Source organism: Herpailurus yagouaroundi, unplaced genomic scaffold (genome assembly GCF_014898765.1).
Source record: "Herpailurus yagouaroundi ecotype Mexico unplaced genomic scaffold, PumYag 185, whole genome shotgun sequence".
Classification (NCBI taxonomy): Eukaryota; Metazoa; Chordata; class Mammalia; order Carnivora; family Felidae; genus Herpailurus; species Herpailurus yagouaroundi.
The window spans coordinates 11,930,721-11,948,298 of record NW_024412416.1 but is presented as its reverse complement, the minus strand read 5'-3'; the positions used below and the strand labels follow the sequence as shown (position 1 = coordinate 11,948,298).

At 38.8% G+C, this 17,578-nt stretch overlaps 1 protein-coding gene across 6 annotated transcripts in view; it reads right to left on the bottom strand.

Annotated features, from left to right (window-relative positions):
• Window positions 1-15,324, bottom strand: part of CHD2 (chromodomain helicase DNA binding protein 2) — a 124,818-nt gene extending 109,494 nt beyond the window's left edge. For 2 of the 6 annotated variants that reach the window (XM_040493750.1, XM_040493749.1), the window contains exon 1: window positions 10,502-10,732. In XM_040493750.1, coding sequence (XP_040349684.1) covers window positions 10,502-10,608 — 107 coding nt within the window. In that variant the 5' untranslated portion in view covers window positions 10,609-10,732. Of the gene's footprint in view, window positions 1-10,501; window positions 10,746-14,272; window positions 14,406-14,751 lie in introns of those variants that run through there. The other 4 variants (XM_040493748.1, XR_005796205.1, XM_040493752.1 and 1 more) reach the window with 4 other exon arrangements.
• Between the last annotated feature and the right edge of the window lie 2,254 nt (window positions 15,325-17,578).

Below are 17,578 nucleotides of genomic sequence, written 5' to 3'. Positions count from 1 at the left end.
AACTATAATACAAAATAATTGTCAATACTAAATTGTAGCTTATGATGCTGATGTACCGGGGTCAAACTGAGTTAGTAGGAGAGGAGACCTTTAATCAGGCTTTCACCTAAACAAATAAAGTAATAAAATGACCAGATTTTCAAAGGCATTAATAGGAATAAAGCAATTAAAAATGGAATACTCTGGGGGTGCCTGGGTGGCTCAATTGAGCATCCGACTGTTGACCTCGGCTCAGGTCATGATCCCAGGGTCACAGGGTCCAAACCCACATCAGTCTCCAGGCTGAGCATGAAGCCTGCTTAAGATTCTCTACCTTTCCCCCTCTGCCCCTTTCTCACTCGTGCTCTAAAATAAAAAAAAGGAGTACTCAAGAATCTACCACATATACAAAATCCTCATGAAAAGTAAGTGTATCTTAAACTTACTCCAAACCTCATTTGCAAACAAGTCTTGTAACTTTTCATGGAACAATCACGACACGGGAAAATCAGTGCAAAAATAATGAAAGGGACTCTCGTTAAAACTGTGATTTTAGATTCTAATAGGAAATAAATGTTTATGAAAAAAAGCTTAACACTTCTCACTCGTAGATAGAAGTTGATTTGGTAGCTCTTCAAAATCCTTTTTGAAGGTGGCAGAAATGTAGTATGAAGTATATTTCACAACTGGACTTTGAGAGCAAGCAGCACTGGAATAGCTCTTGTTCGTTTTAATTTATTACCGTTTCCCAGATGGCCACAAGAGGGCAGCACAGCAACATGTCAGTTAGAAAGCCTGTGGGTTCTCTGCCAGAGAGCTGCCATTTCAGGCTTTGGGTAGTCTTTACTTTCCTAAACACTTAACAAAATGGCTGAACTGCTTGGCAGAGGATGGTTTTTTTGTGTTGGTGATAGAAATATCTGGTAAAAACACAAAGCAATCTACACTGGAACTCCTTAAAACTTATTTCCAGACTACATTCTATCAATGATATAATAGCTGATATTTATGGAGCACTTTCGCATCAGGCATGGGCAAAAATTGCCCTCTAAATCCCTACAAAAACCCTCTAAGACAAATTATCCTCATTTATAGAAAGTCTTAGCCCAAGTGTGTATACATATGTTATCCATCAGCCCCACAGTATGAATTATGGAATCTACACTCTTCAACTATAACTGGTATTGCTATCCTCGCCATGCATACATACGTTCTTCAGTTAAACAGATCCTTAAACCACCCAAGGTTGATGCAGAATGATTCCTTCTCAATCACTTCTATGTGTTTGAAGAGTACAAAAAGGCAAAGATCATTAAACCATGAGTTTCTTATTGATAAAAAAAATACTGGGTGTAGTTCCTTAAATAAATGGAACTGCATTTCAGACCTTTAAGACCTCCTCCACCTCTCGTTCAAGTCCTACTATTCTGAAGAATAAGCTACATTATAAACAAGGTTAAAAGACAAGTAACAGACTGAGAAATTTCAATGTATGCACAACAAAGGATTTCTACAGAGAACATAAAAATAACCACAGATCAAAGAAAAATCCAGTAGAAAACTAGGGAAAGGAAAGGGACATGCAACTACAGAAGAAAAACTGAGATGGCCAAGAAACTTATAAAAAGGAAATTAAACATCAGGGGTAATTTGAAAATGTATTATTACAACAGAGTAGTTCACATTCACCTGCTTTGTAGAAATTAAAATGTATGATAGTATTAAGTGATGGGGAGAAAACAGGGGAGACAGTATTCATACACCATTACTGAAAAAGCAATCAGCAGATGCTTTGCAAAGCAACGTGGCATTTTCCAGTAAACCTCAAAATATGCATATGAATCATGCAATTAAATCTGTGAGTATATAACCTGGCAAATTATTGAACTTGTGCGGGAGGTGGGAAGTATAAAAACGTTCACGGCTCTGCTCATAAAAAACAGGGGGGCGGGGGAATAATCTAAATTTAGATTCATACTGTGCAATTAAATACAAGTTAGACCTTGTAGGGATTAGATTTATAAATGTCACCATGACAATTTCAAAAACTATTCAATTTTTAAAAAAATTTTTTTTCAACGTTTATTTATTTTTGGGACAGAGAGAGACAGAGCATGAACGGGGGAGGGGCAGAGAGAGAGGGAGACAGAGAATCCGAAACAGGCTCCAGGCTCCGAGCCATCAGCCCAGAGCCCGATGCGGGGCTCGAACTCACGGACCGGGAGATGGTGACCTGGCTGAAGTCGGACGCTTAACCGACTGTGCCACCCAGGCGCCCCAAAAACTATTCAATTTTTAAAACAAAAGCACATTACATGAACCATGTACATTTTTAAAATACCAAGGTTTTGGGGCGCCTGGGTGGCGCAGTCGGTTAAGCGTCCGACTTCAGCCAGGTCACGATCTCACGGTCCGTGAGTTCGAGCCCCGCGTCAGGCTCTGGGCTGATGGCTCGGAGCCTGGAGCCTGTTTCCGATTCTGTGTCTCCCTCTCTCTCTGCCCCTCCCCCGTTCATGCTCTGTCTCTGTCTGTCCCATAAATAAATAAAAACGTTGAAAAAAATTTTTTTTAAATAAAATAAAATAAAATACCAAGGTTTTTAGATGCCACGTTCATGAAAGTGACTAAGGAGAAGGGGCAAATAGGATTTTAGCCATATCTAACTTGTTTAAAGCTTGAATTGTAGTCTTTCAATTTTTCTGAGTTTTTCTGAATTTCTCAAAAAAGAGCTATGTTTCTAAGATTGCAGAATTGATCAGTATTCAGAAGCAGACCTTCCTGCAGTACCTCCCAAATTAAGAAACTCAGTGCTAGTGTGGGAAAAACATCTACCTTTGATAAGCATGTTCCTAACATTTTCAACTGGTGCCAGAGGAAACCTTGTCTTGATCACGCTACTTCTGCTCCTCCACTAACCAAATAACACTGAGTAGTCCTAAACAGCTTAGGAAGCAAACAAATGGCACTCAGGCACACAAACCATGAGGAAAAAAGTGAACTATAGCAAGAAGCCTAGATGAGGTACAAATCTAGATCATCGTTTCACAAAGAGCTACCCAATTCAGATCTGGCAAGGCACGAAGACTAGACAAGGATAGGACAAGTTCTCTGCAGGAAAGAACATGAAGACTTTCTAACCCACCAAGTAATGAAAACAGGTACCAGGGGGAAAGCTGTTCCTATAAACCTATCATCTCAGGTGGGTACCATTTAGAACCCTGAGGACAGATGGGACTAGTTTGAATTCCTTTCAGAATATTTAAAGTCTTATCTTTCCTTACTAACCTTTAGGCTATGATATTTAGACTTTCGAAAGATAACAACTCCAACAGTTCAAAGGAGACTTAAAAGTCCTGAATGCTAACCTCAATAGTAAGTGCAACTTCTGCCCCACAGAGTCAGAGGAGGGAAGTCCGGTCCTTGGATCAAGCCACAGAAATCAGTCAGAATGGTGAGAACTCACAACTTTCTCAGTACTCACGGTGGCAATACTCACTGTGGCAGGCACTTTCCTAAATGTTATAGACCAGTTTCTTAAGTGTGCCATTACTGACACTTTGGGCCAGATTAATTCATTCTTTGTTATGGGAGGCTGTCCTTACACATTGCGAGAGGTTTAGCAGCATCTCTAGCCTCTACCTAGCACACACCAGATGTACCGTAGCTCCAAGCAAAAAGATCTCCAGACACTGCCAAGTCAGGGAGGGGTTGTCCCTAGTGGAAAACCACTGCTTTCAGACGTATTATTTTATTTAATTCTAACTTCCCTGAGACACATACTCTTCCTTTATTAAAAGATAAAGAAACAAGCTCAGAGGTTCTTGCCCAAGATCATACACAGCTAAAAAGCAGAAGAGGGATGAAAATTCTTGTCCCAATTAGCTCTTATTTCCCAAACCTGCATCAGCACTAGAAACCACCATAGTTTTTTTTTTTTCAAGATAGATTCCTGGGACACGTCCTCCCAGACATGACTGAACTCAAATATCCAGGCAAGAAGGCTGGGAGTACGTTGAACAAGCACCCAAAGTGGCTCTTAGCAAGTAAGTCTGGGGGGGGCTTAAATGCCTCTGTAAAGCTAAGTTCAGTATGAACTTTTTTTATTTTTTTATTTTTTATGTTTTGGTAAATCAAGCAAGGGAAATGGAGAATCTGACCCATCATCCTCTGCCCTCAAAGTCACAACTTCCCAGCCATTTGCTGCTCTATTTGAATGTCAAATAACCTTATACAGGAACTGAAGACACTCAAGATTTTCCACACCCACCACATTCAAGAATTATTTCCCTTCAGGGCACGTCTATAGAACACTGTTTCCAACCCTGGCTATTTATGCCAACAGACCCACCTGGAATGCTATCTCCCCTGCCCTACTACTACTTAACCCCTAAAATCCAATCAGGTAAGGGGCCTTTTAAAAGTTCTCAAGTGATTCTGATGCAAATGCTACCTGGGAAGTAAGGGAACTAAATTTAGAACAAAACAACAAATTAGAAACCTGGTCTTCATAAATAAATCACTGCCAAACCCAACGCGTGTGGGGGAGCAATGGGAGTCAGACTGCAAAAGGATGGGGTTCCTCTGCAATTCCCAGTACCTCCCCCTCCCAGACACCTGTCTTTCCTCGTTTCCCCAACTACCCCCATGGGAATTAACTTCACCAGCAACATCTTCACTAGAAATTCTTTATGCAAAATGACTTCTTGAACTTTGTTTCCAGTATCAATCAAGCCTAAAATGTATTTTGAGTTTTCAGTTTCTTTAAAAGTTTTTTAAGAGAAACAGAGTACAGGATTATTCTAGATTTTTACTATTTTCCCCTACTATAGTTTCCTCGTAACCATTTAATCAAATGACAATTTTTTTTTTTTTGATGGCAACTTTTTTTTTCTTTTTTAACGTTTGAGAGACAGAGTGTGGGACAAGCGAGGGAGGGGCAGAGAGAGAAAAAAACAGAGAAAATCCCAAGTAGGCTCCAAGATGTGAGCGCAGAGCTCAACTCGGGCTCCATCTCAAAAAATGTGAGATAATGACCTGAGCCAAGATCAACAGTAGGACGCTTCACCGACTGAGCCACCCAGGTGCCCCTTGATGGCAATTTTTGACAAGATGCTTAAGTGACCCTGAAACCAAACTGCCAGTGTTTAAATCCAATGCCACCATCTGCTTCCCCTAATGCCTGTTTTCTATCGGCAAAATAGGGTAATGATAATCACACCTGTCTCAGACGTGTGAAGACTACCCAAATTAACACATACAGAGGACTGGTTCTAACAAGTTCCAAGCTCACAGTAGGTACTATAAATGACAGGTATTGTGTCTTTCCAAAGCATACAACATAGTTTCCATTGAAATACCTGTCACAATCATCTCATTTGTTGGTTTGGTATGTTACTGAAATGCAAAATTACAAGGGAAACCAGCATAAATAAATCTGAGAAGTATCTGCAAATCCTTGTTATGTATACAGCGCAAAGTGAAGGAACACAATGGGATGGGTATAAAAGAGCTCAGCAGGGTGTAGGACCCCCCACAGGCCTTCAAAGGAAGAGAGTTCTGTGACAGTTAACCTGGGGAGCTGGCTAACCAGAAGGTCACTAGCATTTCTGCTACCCTAACCATCACATTAAACACACAATGAAAAAGAAAAAAACAAAACCCACCTTCAGTGCCTGACAGAGTAACCACTCCAAAAAGCATAAATCTATTCCAGTATTTTCCCACAAAATGCTTACCACATGCTGCTTTCCTTTATGATACAATCCAAAAGGAAAGATTACCAGCATTACAGGCACTGCTTGACTTAGAAATAAACCATACAGGGGCGCCTGGGTGGCGCAGTCGGTTAAGCGTCCGACTTCAACCAGGTCACGATCTCGCGGTCTGTGAGTTCGAGCCCCGCGTCGGGCTCTGGGCTGATGGCTCAGAGCCTGGAGCCTGTTTCTGAATCTGTGTCTCCCTCTCTCTCTGCCCCTCGCCCATTCATGCTCTGTCTCTCTCTGTCCCAAAAATAAAAATAAACGTTGAAAAAAAAATTAAAAAAAAAAAAAAAAAAAAAGAAATAAACCATACAAATGCCATTCCTGAGGTTTATTATCCTATTGTATTCTCTTTTATTTTTTTTAATGCTGGGGACAATTCACAACCCACCACTGTAAATAATTGCTTCACAGCAGAGCCCACGTCCACTGCTTTCAACAGTTACCTGAATTAGCTGTTAAGGAAAGGGGATTCTGAATGGAATGCATTCCTGCATTCAAAAGTCAACTCTGGAATCCAAACTTTTAGAGGGATCTAAAAAGGGCTTAAGTAGAGAATCCTAGTAAAGAAGAGATGCACTAGAATTTAAAGCAATTAGGACAAGAATTCAAAAATCTTGGAGTCAAAACTCCGTCAGCATTCACTGTTAAAGGGACGCTACTGCTGGATCCAGCATGACATTTAATGCAGAAACTGTCCATCTTCCATCAAGCATACAACAACCCTTAAGAGAGCCCCACCCACTTTTGCTTCCAGATCTCTCAACCTAAGTTTTTGGTAAAACTGCCCAAAAGGGGCACAGAGAAAATGAGGCAACGGGAACACCGACAGTTAGAAGAGAATACAGGAAGGGCGCCTGGGTGGCTTCAGTCGGTTGGGCAGCCGACTTCGGCTCAGGTCATGATCTCGCGGTCCGTGTGAGTTCGAGCCCCACAGCTCAGAGCCTGGAGCCTGTTTCCGATTCTGTGTCTCCCTTTCTCTCTGCCCCTCCCCCATTCATGCTCTGTCTCTGTCTCAAAAATAAATAAACGTTAAAAAAAAAAAAAGAAGAAGAGAATACAAGAGGTGCTCTGTCAAAAGAGGCGAAACACATGCAAACATACGGAAACACGCAACTGTAAACCACATGGAGGGCTTTGGAAAATTAACTCAATCCTGGGGAGCAGGGCTGAAGAATTTTTAGATGCTCTCCAGAGCCTGATATAGGAACAAAAAAACAGAACTCAACTCCCTCACAAACCAAAAGAAAAGGAAATGAACAAAGTTGGAGAACCAACAACACAGAAATCTTAAGCCTAGACTACAGTCCTAGCAGAATAACACTGAACTCTGGACGTTATGCTGAGTCCAATATATGATGATATGCTGAGAATGGATTACTAAGAGCAAGCCACAGCCAAGTAGACATTGGTTGGAAATATTGCAATTACATCTATATCCAAAGAGCACTGCTCCTTGGTATTCATTATTCACTCTTGCACAGCTTGAGAGGGGAAATGAGTCAGAGGGTAAACCAGGGCAAAAACCACTAGCTCCAGAAGAGGGGTAAAAGGGATCTAGTCAGAGTTAAGTGCCACGGGTAGGGCTGTGACTCACACAAGAAGTTGTTCTGGTCCAGGAAGAATCATACTCTCCCTTCAAAAGGCTGGCTTTCTCAGAAAGAAATTCTAGGAGAAGATTAACTGCAAAACATAACCAAGGTTTCAACTAACAAAAACGGACTTGCCTTTTTTTTTTTTTCATGTTTATGTTTGAGAGAGAGACAGAGCATGAGCAGAGGAGGGACAGAGAGCAAGAGGGAGACACAGAACCTGAAGAAGCAGGGTCTGAGCTGTCAGCACAGAGCCTGAAGCGGGGGCTCGAACTCACCCCAGACTTGCCTTCTAAAATCATTTTAACAACCCTCTCTCCTAAGTGGCCTAAAAGACCTCTTGTGGGAGGCCAGGACGCCAACTTCAACTCTCAGGAACCATTTGGCTCCTAATGAAGCACAGGAGGGGGAAGAAAGTAAAGCATTAGAAGTAAAATATTACTCACAACTTACATTTAATAAGCACTTTCAATGTAACCGCCTCCTTGCGAATCACTATATAGGAATTATATTACTTAACTTCATTACCCAATGAAGAGTATCATTATCCACATTTTTAAAGTCAGGAACCTAAAAATCCAACAAGTACTTCACTGGCCTACTTTGGAGACAGTTTTCAGTACTCAAGGAAACATTGCACTGGTGGGGATTAGGTGCACAGCTCTCGTCAGGCATTGAGGTTAACAGTTAAACACATCACAAATAACAAAATAACTTCCTAGATTGAATTCAAAGTATAAAATCAGAACCATCCTTAAAATTATGCTTTTGCCAAAGCTCCAGCATTTTCCCGAAACTATGGAGACTTTCCTGTAAAGGGAATTTAAAGTACTTTTCAGTAGGAAACACAATCCAGACGATGTCACTGAAATAACCGAGAAAGGTGACCATAACCAAATATCATAACAATAAAATACTAAATTGCAAGTGTTTCAAAATGTAGCATGAAAGGCTTCCTTCCATATACCTAGGTTCTCCGGGATTTATTTCACAAAGGCTCATTATTTCCCACCTCATAAATTGCATTCAAGCTTTTTTAAAAAAGGTCCCTCTCCCCAGACTTGTCCTGTTAATTAAAGTTTAAACTATTTAGGAGACAAGGTCATAACAGACATTAAAACAACAACAACAAAAAAAATGTGTTCCAACACTGTGCTTAGTTACTGATTACAACGTAAACATACAACAGACTTTAAGCATAGATATTTGATGGTATTTGGTATTTGATGGGCATTTGATGATGGAGTCAAATTTCGTTGTTCTGGCTTTACACTAGTAACACTGAAGTTACAAAGCAACAGCAATTTAACCAATTTTACCAAGGTATGAATTTCAATTCAGTGCTGACAAGCACCCAGCATAGTTTATTTGTATACCAATTCTTAGGCGATTAAAAAAAGTTTCTTGGCTCATGTGCCCCCCATTCCTCAAGAAAGCCAATTGAAATCTAAGGTTTTTTACAAAGGACCTAAAACACCTTTTTAAAAAAAGCAAAAACAAAAACAACTCAAAATCAGAAAAAACTTACTAGGTGACAGAGCAGTCACTCCCAATTTGTGTTAGGAGCAAGTTTACAGTAGTGCCCCATCTTACAGGAGAAAGGATAGGAGTCTGGAAAGCTCAGTGACCTCAGGAAGCATCTTTCACAACTGTTAGGGATTTGCTATACGAGGGAGGGGAGAGGAATAAACTGATTATAAAATCTGTGAGTTTCAGATACTGTCAGGTAAAATTCAACTGACCTTCCAGATTCACCTCTCAAGCAATAACTCGGGAAAGTTTGCACAGCACTCCTTATCAAATATTGTCTGATGACATTCCCGCGATGACTTAATCTTTACAGAAGATGCTAATTCCTAAGGTGCCAAATATCAATTGGAAATTGTAGGTTTTAAAAGCAAGAAGTCAAAGAGATTAAAGACAGAGGAAAAATGCACAAAAGTCTTAATGTACAAACCTAATCACTCTGGCTCCTTAAAAAGTTCACTGGTTCCACGTGGCATGCCAACAGCTCATAGATAAATTGCTATTATTCAAATATGCATTTTAACACACACAGTATCTATTTTGGACTAAACACCTTCAACAGAGTAGTTTATATCCTGGAACATGACTGCAATGCTACTGAATTCTATCACGGTTCTTAGAAACTTAAGGACAGTTAGCGAATAACAAAAGTTTAATCCAACTAACAAGAAGTCAATCTCAATAATACACAGAAAGAACCTTCATTCTTGTTGCTTTGGATGCACTTCAGAAGTTCAAAACACCAGTTAGTGATCAAGTTCCATGAGAATTTACCTCTACCTAAAGCTAATTCGTTTATATATAACTTATAATTGAGCATACAATTTAAAAATCCATCATCAAATCTTTGATGAGCAAGTCTATAAGACAAACTGAAAATCCTGTTTCACCTAATGTTTCCATAAACTATCCAAAGAATTCTTCCTGAAGAATCGAGACTGTGGGAACCTATAAAACCCACCATTACAGTGAATTTTACCTTTTATAAACTTCTTCAGAAACTTAAGATATGCCTAGGTAAACCTCTCTATCTATGGTCCACATCTCTGTAAGCGACAGATCTTACTCGGTAAGAAACTTCTGACATATGGCCAACTAAGTGACAACTCACTCCTGTCGGTGCTAAAAGGACTCCAAAAGCACAGAAAAAAAGGTGTTTTTTTGTTGTTGTTAAGGTGCAGAAGGAAAACAATACAGCCTTTCCTTCAGGCTGAAATTCATTACGTGTAACTGAATAATGAAGTCATCATCGCTAACCTCTAATTTCTTTTTTTTTTTTTTTCAAACAGAAATCCCTGCAAAGGGTTTCCAAACCCGACAGACCATGAGCATAACCACAGCACTGTAATCAGTTTACCAGGACCAAAGCAAAATCTCCAGAATAGGAGATTTGAGAGGTTTCCCAAGGTTCTTCCGAGTGATCCATTCCACTATCAACCAAGTTTTGGGAGTCACCGTTCTCTAGCAAAGTGCTACTAACACTTAAAAGTTGTTTTATAACACTTGTTTGCATAGTAATGGATGCCTCATGCTGTCTTATTTTTTAAAGCTAACTTAATATTTATAGTTACTTTGTGAAAACTCCTAAGCTGCTTTCTTATTCCAGAGTTAATGTTAATCATAAACCACTTTGCACATACTGACCTGGGTTTTCCTCCATCAAATGCCAACTGAGAATATGTACGGTACCAAGTAAAAATGCACGGGGACGGGGACAAGTTCAAATAATCCTCCCTTTTTTTATGAGCCATGATCACCCAACAGCTATAACACCCGTTAAGACCTTTCACTGTAAACAAAAATATCTCCTCTTGACAGTGAAAAGGTTTTGGTCAATGGTAACACAAGATTAAGTTTACTAATCTCTTCACGCTGAACAAAAAAGGTAAAAAAAAAAAAGAAAAAACAAAAAGACCCGCTAGAATATGAGAAAGGAAAGCGAAAAATGTAAAAACTGGTAGGTTTTCGATTTGAAGGCTTCCGAATAGTGCCTTCTACTTTCTCCAAAAGTAGAAGCCGCTTTCTGAGACGCCAACCCTTCCGAGGGAAGGGTAAAGAAAATACACGCTGCAGGGTGTGGACTAAGAGGAAAGGCGCAGAGGACTGCCAGAAGCGAAGTCGGTCGGGTGACCACCCACCGGAAAGCCCCAGTCCGGGTTGCTTCCCCTTCCCTTTCCTACCCCGCGCCCCCAAAGCTGCCGGCTCCCCAGACGAAGAGGCAGCACCCCGGCTGCGCACGCAGCCCTACGTCACTGCGTTCGCTCCTCCTAGGAGCGAGGGGACGCGCCTGACGTCACGGGGCGGGGCCTGCCGAAGGCCGCCGCTGTTGACCCGCTGTTACCAGGCGTGCGCACAGCCAATCAGCAGCATGCGCCGGCGCCGGCGCCGGCCGGCCTTTGAACTCGGCACGGCAACTTCCTGCTGTTTGGCGAGTACACAGTGCAATGCAGTATGTCTGTCAGCGCTGCGGCACAAAGGAACAGCCATTTTGTGACTGAGCTGGACCTGCACCAAGATGCCAGGGGCTCACGGAGCTGCTGCCCGCGCTACCTACCAAGCTGCCCCTTATTTTCGCACCAGAGAACCAAGAAAGGGGAGGCTGGGGGTGGGAAGGAGTTTTGATATTTCAAGTTTCAATTCGATTTTGTCTTCTCAAAAATCCCGATTCTTAAGAATTATCAGCATCATAAAATGGCTGCCACTTAAAAAACTGCCTGTTCAGTCCACAAGCAACTGCATTATGCCATTTCTAATTAGCCCCAGGCTTTTAGAATAACTGCTAAAAGGCTGATTAAAATTTGCCCACATCGGAGGTTGACAAAATAAATCTGGTTCAAAGGCAGACGATTTAGGGATAAATTTAATAAACTGTGTTTTTAGATAAAATTGCAAATGCAGCGTCCTAGAACAAACAGAACTCTTTGTGTGCACACACAGTTCCAATCACATTCCCTTCTCTCCTGTCTCCATTCTTTAATATTATTGGAGTTATCCCAAACTGCCAATTATTTGGGTAAGAAGTGTGTGGTATACATTTCTATGTTACGTCCATCACTAAAGCTTTGTTTTAAATATTTAGAAACTTTACAAATCTATCAAGGTATTTTTAAATTCGTATTTTTTGAAAATGAACTTTTTAATCTTCAGAAATCACGATATGCAACGTGTAACATACTTAAAAGCATTAACAAAAGAATACAGGAGTAACATACAACTTTATGTAATAACTATTAAGTGACTGCATTATTTCCAAAACAGGGAAGTATCAGGTTTACCTAAACTTGCATTCAATCCTTTCATATTCCTAAAGTAATTCTAAGTTTACTTGACCTGCAAACTCCTCCCTTCCCCTCTTGTGGCTCAGGATACAAAATTTTTGTAGTATTCCCTGCACACTAGACTTTGTGGCATAGAAACTAGGTCCTAGCGAGGAAATTCTAATGGATTAAGGGACCAAGTACTAGTACCTAAACAGTCTCCTTAATTGTAGCTTCCTAAAAGTAACATTAATCTACTACAATAAAACACCACTAGCATCCTGTTAAGCTTTATAATTTTAAAAGGAAGTGATGTCATAATTATGTACATGTATTCAGATATGCAATTTCGGATAACTAATTTAAAACTCCATCTTCAGGGAGTCTATCAGATATTTTTGGACATTCCATCAGGTTTGTGAATCAAAACACTTGACAAAATGCATTTGGAAGTACAGTGCACGCTTCCAGTTAAGCTGTAACCCCACTGCCAACAGGCAAAGTCATGATAACTTCCAAGTCGTTTTTCTAGGTAAGTAAATTATTAAAAGAAAGAATAGCAACACGGCTTAATTTTTTAAATTAGAAGGCAGTCTCATCAATGATGTTAACCACAAACCTTGCATGAGAGAGCCAAAACCTATGTGAGACTATGCAAATCATAAATACTCAAGGGAGTAACAATTTTAGATACTGGATCTTTAGTAATTTGTCAAATCCACCTGGGGATTCCTGTTTCTTCAAATTGGTGTTAACTTCTCAGAAAAAGCAGTTTAGGATCAGTTAGATAAGTTTCCTGTCCTAAATCAAACCTGGGTAATTACATGGGCAGTTCAGTTCAAAAGACAGTCCAAACTGTGTGACAACTCAATTTGCAAAAGAATTTAGAAAGTATTTTTAAAGGGTCAAAATATTGGTAAGTATAATAAAACATAAATAAAACTCAACCTTGCAATAAACCATCTCAAAACTTTTGCATTCACTAACCTAAATAAAGTATATTATTTCTATAAAATTATAGAAGTAAAAACAAAATTGGATAAAAAAATCATATAACCAATCACATCCTTAACTGCATGATTTAAAATTCATGACAATTTATAAGAACACACATCAAGAAATGTATTCATAAGCACTTTAACAATTAATATACAGTTCATACAACAAAATGTCTCAGAGGCTTTATTACTTAGTCACTAATAATGTACTCCAACAAATATGAAACAAATCGTGATTTGAACAAACTGTATTTGTAAGCTTCAGAAGATAAAGCATTCCAGGTGACTCTGTCAAAATAAATCAATAAATTTAAAAGCAGCTACAACTAAAATGCAAAAGATACAGGTCTACCAACCAGAAAGTACTGTCTTAATATGAGCATATAAATGCAAACCTTAAAATATTTTAAATGTAAAATATACAAATAGAATCACAGTAACAAACACAAAAGAGAAGTATATTAAGAGTATCCCAGGATTTCTGTGATCACAGGTTTGATTTCATAAATGCAGGAACTGTACCCATCGAGTAAAGGTTTTGATAAATCTTATCAAAATTTCCTAAAATGTCAAGAGTATCAAAAGAAATACAGAGTCAAATAAAAATACAAACTGAGAGGCATCAGTCAAAGGGTCCTTTTTGCAATTTCATTTTAAAATGTACATTTTTTCATTCATATAACTTTCTCAAACGTCTATTTACTATAATTTACTACCACAAGGCTCCTCTATGGCCTTCAGTTACAAGTTTGGGTATCCTAGATTCTTCAAAGAAAAAATTTGCCTTGTATGTAAAATGGTGCAATGCAGCAATGGCTAAACCGACAAGGTCATTTTTCTACAGCACAAAAACCTAAAAACTGAAATTTATTGACAGAAAAACTGGAGTTTACAGGAAAGGCCCCCTTGAATAAAGGTACCTTACCTTTTGACTGCTGTAAGAGGCCTTAAGTCACAACCCAACTTTCATAAATTGCTACCAAAAAATTAGGGTGTGGCATATTAGCAATCTCAAGGTCACGCTTTAAAAAACGAATCCAAATTAGTAAAATACCTAAAATAAAACAGACAGCTATCCCTGTCTGTCAAGGTAAACAATGTAAGCTGAGGTTTCCCCCAAAAAAGAGAGAGAAAAAAGGAAGAAAGTTGATAGCTCATACCTCGATGCATTGCTGTGCAGTGAACTGTCCTCCTCTTGGCTTTTGTCCTTATTTCTCATCATCTTTTAATTCTTAAATATTAAGGGGGAGGGGGAATCTGTGTTTGCTTTGAAGTCCTGTGCCCAGGTATTTACTGTCAAAAGTTGAAAGAAAGGTAAGGTCCCAGCTTCTATCGATGTTTTTATTATCAGGAACAAAGTCCTGACGATGTAGCGATATTGTTATAATACAACAGCGGTAAGCACCAAAAAACAAAATATTTCTATTTTTTCTTTAAAAAAAAAAAAAACAAAAACGGATAAACCGAACAGAAGGAATCATCACTATCAATAAGGAAAGTTTCTCAAAGTAACACACTGGATACAAATAACAATCTCTGTATCTTATTGCGTCATCCAGGAATTTCTCATATTTACATAAAATAAAGCAAACTTAAACATATAAATCTTTAAAATTATCACTAATGATCATGGGCTTACCTGATCCATGTAGTAGGTCCAAAGCAAGAGTCCTATCTAGTAGTAGAAAAATATCAGATCCCAAATAATTAAAAATAAAAACAAAATTCTCCGTTACAAAAACGAAAAATAAATACAATAATCCTCAAATATGTTAACTGGTCAAAAAAATAGAGCAACAATTAATACTAAAACGGGTCCGGAAGAAAAAAAACCTCATTAGGAGAGCGCACAAAAATGGAGGTGCGCCATGGCTTCTAAGCTGGAAAAAACAACGACCTGGGCTCTCAGTACGGCTGCTTCTTTCCAACAAGGCACGAAAAGAAAGCTCCCAAAAGCTGCTTTTCTCCCTTAAAAAGGTTCAAATCGACCCCAGTAAGTCACTAGGAGAGGCAGGGGGCTGCGGGGGCCCCCTGAGGCTGCCCGAAAGTTAGGGAAAGTTGCGTAAAGTGAGGCGAAGGCAGGGAGCAGAGCGCGCTCTCTCTAAGGCACAGCCGCCATCTAGAGCCTCCTTCCCAGCTCTGAGAGCTCTGCCTTTGATTGACACTCTCTACATTTACCCCACAACTCAGGTGATGTACCATAGACCCACCCCTTCATCTCCACCAAAAAAAAAAAAAAAAAAAAAAAAAAAAAAAAAAAAAAAAAAAGATCCTCCATCCCAGGGAGCCTGAAGACCCCTACCCCCACACCTCCCTGCCCCACCAGACCACCCCATCAAGGGGAGGAGGGAGGGTTTCTTAACCCCCTCTGGCTCAAGCACCCTTTTTAAGCCAGAGAGAAATGTAATTTGTTCCTTTTGTCTAAAGATCTGCTAAATATTTCAGTCCTTGAGCTAAAATAACTTCCTCTCTGGACAGGAAGTGGTGTTTTATCAAGCCATTTTGAAAGAGGGATAATTCTTAGAGAATATAAAGCTAAGCTTAAGTACTAATCTTTTAAAAAATTAACCCCCCCATGGGTAAAATGGCTGTCTAAATAAAAGCAAAACCTCAATTTCATAAATTAAACTCTTGCCTTCTTTATGAAGTCTAAAAATTATCTAAAGACAAATTGTAAGGGGGGATTTTCCATCCCAACTGGAAAAAAGGGGTACAACTCAACAGCGCCACCCTAGTGTTCAGTTGCATTAGGGCAAAAATTAATGCAACTAGTTTATATCCAAGAATCTCCATTTTTCTTTCAACTTTCACAAAATTCTTTAACCCATTATATATAACCTTGAAAACTTCACCAAAAAATTCTCAAGACCACAATATATTTACTTCACACAGAGCCAGGCAAAACAAAGTTCTTAAATTTAAGAGCATGAAATTACCATGGGCACCCTTAAGTAACAAACCCAAGAAACTCCACCTCCAAACCAATACAACAGATATATCACAACCATTCCCTTGTATTTCAAATCAAATTCTAAGTATACATACACATTTCAACAAGGCAAGTTATTAACAATCGGTCCTATCTGATGGCAAAGTTATCAGAGCAATGTCACAGGGCAAATTCTCCTAAATATCAAAACCATGAGATATACGGAAACAAAATGAGAAAATGAGTACTAATGCCAAAAACAAATTATTCAACACTTTTTCTTTCAACAAGCACCCCAAGAAAACATTCACACATCCAAAAAAATCAACTTTCCTCACTTGACATTACAGTATGCCAAGACGATGTCCTCCCCTCACTGAAGAAATCCATTTTAGATTTATACCTAAACAAAAGCAACAATGTTGCATCTAAGGTAGTAAAATCCATAAGCAAAACCTAGTTTCAATTCTGTACTTAAGCAAAACCTAGTTTCAATTCTGTACTTTCTACAAAAGATTTTCTACCAAAATCAAAATCCAACATTCCACTTTTGATTTATACAGACCAACCACCTCCAGTCAGTCAGTGAGAACAAATATTGCACGTGTACTGATCAGAGATATCTGCCCTATGATATCTGACAATCACAAATCGCAGAATGATTTCTCACAAGCAAAAAACTGAAGCTGAACTACTCTTTATTGTCTGTATAATGGGAAAAATATAATCAACAAGTCATTTGGTCTATCAAAATAAAGCCTACTCCACTTTTATAAGTTACTAAAACTGGTATTAGTCATTTATCAATAAATGGAACAGCAGTATTCACCTAGAATCCAAAAACAGTAATTACACGGTACGATTCATTTATTCTAAATTCCTAAATGTACAGAATAAAAATACAAGATAAAAGCCCTATTTCACATTAATATAAAATGTATTATAGACATCACCACCACCAAAATTTTAAGTTCTTTTGTGAATACCCTAAGGACACTTCCATATAAATCCAACACTTCTTCCCCTAATATTAACTATTAAAACAACAGGAAGCATCAGTTTAATATAAATCTTTAGATGAATATTCAACTGCAAGACATTTATAATATTAAAAAGCATAGGTAAAAAAGACCTTGCCCATCAACACAAAAGAACTTATAAAAATACTTTATCGCTCATCCTGAATTTTGAGGCAAAAGGCGTTTTATTTTATAAGCTCATTACACTCTCATGGCAAATTAAAGACCTATTATTACCCCTTGTTAAGTTTTTTCCCCAAGATATTTCAAAAAAGCACAAAATAGCATTTCAACCAAATGACCATCTCTTAATGCACAAATAAATTTCCACAACTTTGTGAAAAAACACCAATCTTAATCAACCAAGTAAAACATTTTCCAGCACACCATTTCCATTTTACCAGCTTTATTCAGTACACTTTCCTGCTGGGCAACTGTAAAGGTCAAAGTGTTATTTCAGGCAGTAACTGAACATTTAATGAAACGTCAGCTTTAAAAAAAAAAAAAGCCCAAACTGA